This window comes from Nothobranchius furzeri, chromosome 17 (genome assembly GCF_043380555.1).
Source record: "Nothobranchius furzeri strain GRZ-AD chromosome 17, NfurGRZ-RIMD1, whole genome shotgun sequence".
NCBI lineage: Eukaryota > Metazoa > Chordata > Actinopteri > Cyprinodontiformes > Nothobranchiidae > Nothobranchius > Nothobranchius furzeri.
In genome coordinates, this window is record NC_091757.1 from 54,775,870 (window position 1) to 54,782,174 (window position 6,305).

The 6,305-nt window shown below is 41.1% G+C and overlaps 1 protein-coding gene across 1 annotated transcript; it reads left to right on the top strand.

The window, feature by feature from the left end:
* The first annotated feature begins 361 nt into the window (after positions 1–361).
* Positions 362–3,240, top strand: LOC139063651 (ly-6/neurotoxin-like protein 1). The gene is made up of 3 exons (XM_070546180.1): positions 362–1,392; positions 1,595–1,693; positions 2,936–3,240. The coding sequence occupies exons 1-3, from the start codon at positions 1,347–1,349 to the stop codon at positions 3,082–3,084; spliced, it is 294 nt and encodes a 97-aa protein (XP_070402281.1). The 5' UTR covers positions 362–1,346; the 3' UTR covers positions 3,085–3,240.
* Positions 3,241–6,305: the final 3,065 nt, after the last annotated feature.

The following is a 6,305-nucleotide window of genomic DNA, read 5'->3' on the forward strand; positions in this document are numbered from 1 at the left end:
TCACTGACAGCCAGGGTTACATTACAAAGCACTGAGGTGAACTTTAGTTATTGACCAAATACTTATTTAATGCACCATTAAACAATTTTTAATCATACAGTCTGATTTCCTGTTTTTTTATTTTTTTTTTATTTTGCTACTTTCTGTCTCTAACAGTTGAAGTTTTACTGTGAAGAAAATTATTGACCTTTCTCATTTTTTTTAAGTGGGACAACGTGAACAATCTGTGGCTGCCAAATACTTTTTGGCCCACTGTCTTGCTATGGGCACAACTGTGTGTTTGTATGAAGCACACAACCCATGAAACACTGAAAAGACATCCCTGGTAGTGTTTCTTTCACATCCACTTTCATTTCTAGATGGGGATTGTGACATTGTGGCCACCTCTGATAAAAGTCTCTGTTAGAAGTAAAAGATTGGATCTTTTTTTTTAAACATCGTTACTCTCTTTCTTTTTGGCCGCTGCGCTTTAGTTGAACAACACAGCATCCACACGTGTCCTCTAGTATGTTGTGTGCCTTTGCATATCATACAAAAATGACAAGCCACCATGCCAGAAATACCAGCGCTGGAGGCAGGATGTGTTCACCTGGGACAGAGCGGTGCTGCCGAATGTCACACAGCTGGACGTGTGTGTGCGTGCGTGTGTGCCTGCGTGTGTGTGTGTGTGTGCGTGTGTGTGTGTGTCTGTCTGCTCTGTCTTCTCCATCCCCAGTGAGTCGTGGAGGATGGCTGCTTATACTGAGCCAGGATTCTCTGGAGGTTTCTTCCTGTTAAAAGGGAGTTTTCCTCTCCACTGTCACTATATGCTTGCTTAGTATGAGGATTGCTGTAGGATGCAATTTGCTGGGTTCCTTATATAGGAAACATTTTTTCTGATTGGCTTAATGAACTGACCTGGATTGGAATGTTTATTATGTGAAGTGCCTTGAGACGACTCTTGTTGTGACTTGGCGCTATATAAGTAAACTTGAATTGAATTGAATTGAATTGAACTGGTCTGGACAGGCCTTTGGGACTCTGGGACTGACACCAATTGAACCCGCAGCCTTGATCTGGGTCAGTCTCTTCACCAGAAAGACAGGCAGAAGAGGGAGGTGAAGGGAAACCCAGCATCTCCTGATGAGATTGATGAAAGGACATTAAGTGTGAAGCAAAATTTTACACTTGGCACCTTTATGATGTGGAAACTGTTGCAACCCTGCTGGGGAGGAGTTTCTGAAACTGGTGTGACTAAAGAGGAGGTGTTCTCAGAATATTAGGAAGTTCTGGATGTACAAAAGTGAAAACTGAAAGCTTTTCTCCAGTTTGTTCATCAGAAGGCTGACAAACATTTCACGTTGAAAATGCAGCTTTATGGAGCTCTGATCCTGCTCGTGTCCATCTCAGCAGGTAATGATGAAGATGTAAACATCCACATTTTTTAAATCTTCCCTCTATAGACGGTTTTAAACCTAAAAATTAAGTTTACTGACAAATAATATTCTACTTTACAGGACATGCGAGGTGTAAAATATCAGCATAATTTCATCCATGAAGCTTTTTGTCTGTTTGTAGTTTGTGTAAAATGTTTGCATTTTATATTTTTGTACAGCTCTTGGTCTGAGATGCTACGTGTGCCCTGGAGCTAAATGCAATTATATTCAAACCTGCCGTCCTGTTTTTGACCGTTGTGCCTCTGCTGAAGTTCAAGGTGAGACATTAATTTTGTGAAAAGCTCCAACAGGTCAAGTTCATGCAAACAAATGGAGTTAGTTGTAGGGCCTGCACGACCTTATTTTTTTAAAGTCGACAGTCAAGTAATGAAAGTCGAGTGGACTTCGACTAGTCGTTGATGACGTCATACGGGGGGTCGGTCGGTAGGTTCGCTGGAGTTTTTGACAATTAAAATTGCGCCCACATTTTCAAAGTTAAACATTTCTTTTAACAACGGTAGTTTCTGCTTCAGCCATCTCCCCCCTCCCCCTGCGCAGCAGCAGCAAACTCACTGATGCGCCTGCAGCCTCTCGGAGTTCCTGCTGCTCTAAACATTAATATAATAATTTCATTTTCTGTTCCTCACTTCTGATTACCTTCAATTGTGTCTGTTTGTTGCAACAGCAGGTACAAAAACTAACTTGTTTTTATTTGACTATTTTTCTGTCCTGCCTGTTTATTATCTTCCTGCATCTCCGCTCAGTCCTAAAGAAAAACTGCTACCTGGGTTCATATATATTCACCTTATGAGTTACCTTTGAACTGCAGTTCTAAAAGATCTACCGACCGCTAAAACAGCTGAGTGCCGCTGCTCGCCGGCCGACTACAACGGGACCGTTTTTGCTGCGGAGTTCATGCCGGAGCGGAGCGGAGTGGAGATAGTGGAATCTTGGGGGTGCGTCACCGGAGGACAAAACAGGTGATGCGCCTCGCTCCGCAGCAGCGAAACGCATCTGGCACAAATAACAGACAGAAAACATGAAAGGAAATGAGGCGACATGAACGATCGCGTGTTTAATTTGTTTTTGAGGTGGTGACACCTGATTTGGCGGTGCTTAGGACGCAATGTCTGGAGCGCACGTCAACGATCAGAGCTTTGCATGTGCAAACTGGTTAAGATTAGGATGGGGTGAGGGGAAGGTTAAATTGCAAGAGGGAAAAGGTCACAGTTTGGTTAAATGTCCGTTTTACCGCCGGTGTCAGTACCGCACAGCGCGTCGCCTCCGCCTCGATCCAGACGCGCAGGGGCTCATCACCTGCTGTCTTTTCCGAGGACTGCATCTTGTCAGTCATCATCACGTGACAGCGACTAGTTGATGACAGGCATAAAAAGTCACTACAGAGCCGTGAAGTCGACTAGTCGACTATTTCGTACAACCCCTAGTTAGTTGTAGTTTTTGTGACTATTTTAAATGTATTTTAAAAACTTAATTATTTAACTATTTTCTCTCATTTTAAGGAAATGTTGTCAAGTCATGCTTCACCAGCTCCCTCTGCGTTAGCCCTGTTTCCTGCTGTGATAAAGACTTGTGCAACGGCGCTGGGCCAACTGGACCTGGAGTCATGCTGCTGCTGCTGTCTTCAGCGCTCGTCACACTTTTCCTTTAATATGTGATTTTTTTTAAAGAAAACAAACCAATAATTGGAAATAATAAAAAATAAAATTTAAGAACAACAGTAATTTTGTTCTATTTTGTAACTTTGCTTTTGCTTTACTCTTTTCCATCTGTGCAACTGAAATATAAATAAACACATTTTAAGAATGAAAACCACCTCGTGTGTTTAGAACTAGTCCAAATCAGAAGAGAAAATTTTATTTTATATATTACTGTGCAATACAAAACTGTGGTAACTATATACTATTTAAATCATATCTTTGATTTGTGATAAAACAGGACCAACATTATGAGAGAATGTACACAAATGTAAAACGCATGTACACCCAGACAGATGGATAGGCAGACCGATTCATTTTATTTAAAAAATAATAAATAAATTTCTGTTTGTTACTCAAAAGAAATTAGGCAAAGCAGCAACTGAGGGGTTGAGAATTCGTTAAATAAAAACTTATCTGAAAACCAAAACACTGATAGTAAAGTTGACCATTTATAAAATATACTGCGGGAAGTAGATGTTATATTTTTAACATTTTTATTTTTTTTTAAGAAAAAAATAGCAAAAATTAAGCATGTTAAAGCTTCAATGAAAAGAGCTCTACTCGTCAGTTTCTTCTGTAATCAAAACTGAATTTGAAACCTGAACACTTCTAGCTTTTTTTGCTATCTTCAACATGGAAAAGGAGGAAGTTCAAAAAGAAAATGGTTAGACTACATTTTTCATACACTTCCAACAGCCTCCCTATACATCTTCACATCTTCCATCCTAGTAGCATCTCCTGTGTAACTCAACGTTTGTTCACACGGAGTTTCCCTGGGCTTACAGTTCTCCATGTTAAACCTTGTCAGTATTTTGTTAACGTATGTTTCTTGTGAGGACATCCATCAGGCTGAGTGAAATCAATACCCAGAAAATGCTCAGGTCTGCCCAAATCCTTCATCATAAATCTGGTTGAGAGCATTTTTTTCACTTCTTCCATTTCGTTTTCATTGCTTGCCGCAATTATTAAGTCATCAACCCAAATAATCATAATTATTTTTCCTTGTTCTGTTTCCTTGGTGTACACACAGTGATCTGCGGGGTTTTGCTTAAAATTGTTTACAGTCAAGTTATCGTGCAGGATCTTGTTCCAGTTTTGACCGGATTGCTTTAACCCACACAAGGATTTCTTTAGTTTACACACCAAACCTTCGCCTTCTTCATAACCTTTTAGCTGATCAACGTAGATCTCATAGTCGATGGGAGCATGTAAATACGCTGTTTTCACATCCATTTGGTTGAGTAACAGATTCTCCTGTGCTGCTTTCTGTAGAAGAACTCTTATGCTGGTCAAGTTAGCGGTTGGAGACAATGTCTCGCCATAATCTTTTCCCATTCTCTGACTGAAACCACGGGCTACAAACCTTGCTTTGTATCTGTCCTGTCCTTCGCTGTCACTTTTGACTGAATAAACCCACTTTCCTCCCACGGTTTTATTTTCTTTTGGTAAAGTGGTAAGGGTGAAAGTGTTGTTTTCTTTTAAGGATTTTACTTCTTCGTCCATAGCTTTTACCCATTTCTTGGCGTTAACTGATCCCATAGCTTCCTCAGATGTGTCACAAACCACTCGGCAACAATAGTCTATGGTAGTGTAAACTTCATCGCTACCACAATGATCAGTTATAAAATCCTTTAGGTGACTGGGTTTTCTTTTCTCCCTAGTAGGATTCCTTCTGAAAACAGGTACTTCTTTTTCTGCATCTGACACCTTTGGTTCATGCTCATCTGGTATGTCATTTTGTACATTTTTATCACTTGTCGTTTCATGAACTCCCTCATTGTGTTCGACTTTATCTGAGTTTGTGTCTGTCATAGGTTGTTCTACGCTGGTGTAATCCTCATTTATTTCTGTCTCATCTGTCTGTGTTTCTCTCTCCACATTTTCTTTTCTTATGAACTTAACCAGTCTGTGTTTTTGAACCGTTTCTGTATCCGGGTGGTAAACGAGATAGGCTGGACTATTTTTATCATAGCCTACAAAAAATCCCTGGCTACATTTTGGATCAAGCTTACCTTTGTGTTGTTTGTATGCAAAACATGGAGATCCAAACTTTTGCATTTTTGATACATCTGGCTTTTTGTTTGTCAGCAATTGATAAGGGGTTTTCCCTGTTTGCCTGTTAAAACATCGGTTTCGTGTTATAGCTGCTGTTTGGACAGCATAGTTCCATAGACACTTTGGTAACTGACTCTCAATCAGCGTGCATCTACCCATCTCAAAAAGGGTACGCCACCCTCTCTCGGCGGTCCCGTTTTGATGCGGTGAATATGGAGCAGACGTCTCATGCCTGATACCATTTCTCATTAGTAGAGCCTGGAACTCTCCACAGGTGAATTCGGTGCCGTTGTCTGATCTAAGGCACTTCACATTACCATGAGGGGCAACATCTGCTAGAAACTTTTCCGTTGCCTGCACTGCATCAGTCTTAGTTTTCAGGAAGTATACAAATATCGCGTTTGAATAGTCATCAGTGAACGATTGTCATAGGCATCATTTTAACCGGGGACGCCGGGGACATGTCCCTAACCCTAACCCATTTGAACATTGCCGTTCTACATTACCCATCAGTGGGACTTCCGTCTTAGATCAGGCTGCCAGGTCCACAGACCCTCCTCTGTACTGGAGCCGATGAAACAGCATCCTCAGCACGACAAACCAGTCTATGGATAGTCTCCAGGTAAAAACGGCAGGTGTTTCACAGCATCAAAGGGACCCCCCTTTGGGTCAGCGAGTTCAGCTTTATTCTGAAGGAACCGTTGTTTTGTTGATAACAACAACAGGATTTTCCAGCTTGGCAGTTCTCAGCTTAAAAGTAAAAAGTACAGATGGCCGGGCCGTACTTCACTTAGCAATGATGGACATCAGAGGATCTCGAGAGCTGGCTGAATACTGAACACAAAATGGCGTTGTTCTGACTTATTAATCTTGGTGTTTATTATTTTGGACAAATCACAGCTGACAGATTAAATAAACACCACTGAGACTCAGCCACGCTTCAGACATGAAGGTTCTGATTGGATTTGCTACCAGAATGTGTCATGATTATTTATCTTTTGTGTATCCGCTGACTAGTGGCTACAATACGTCATTTCCTTAGCGTAGCATTGTTTATTTATATAGCACATTTAAAACGCAGCATGGGAGCTGCCCAAAGTGCTGCACAGGCTAAAAA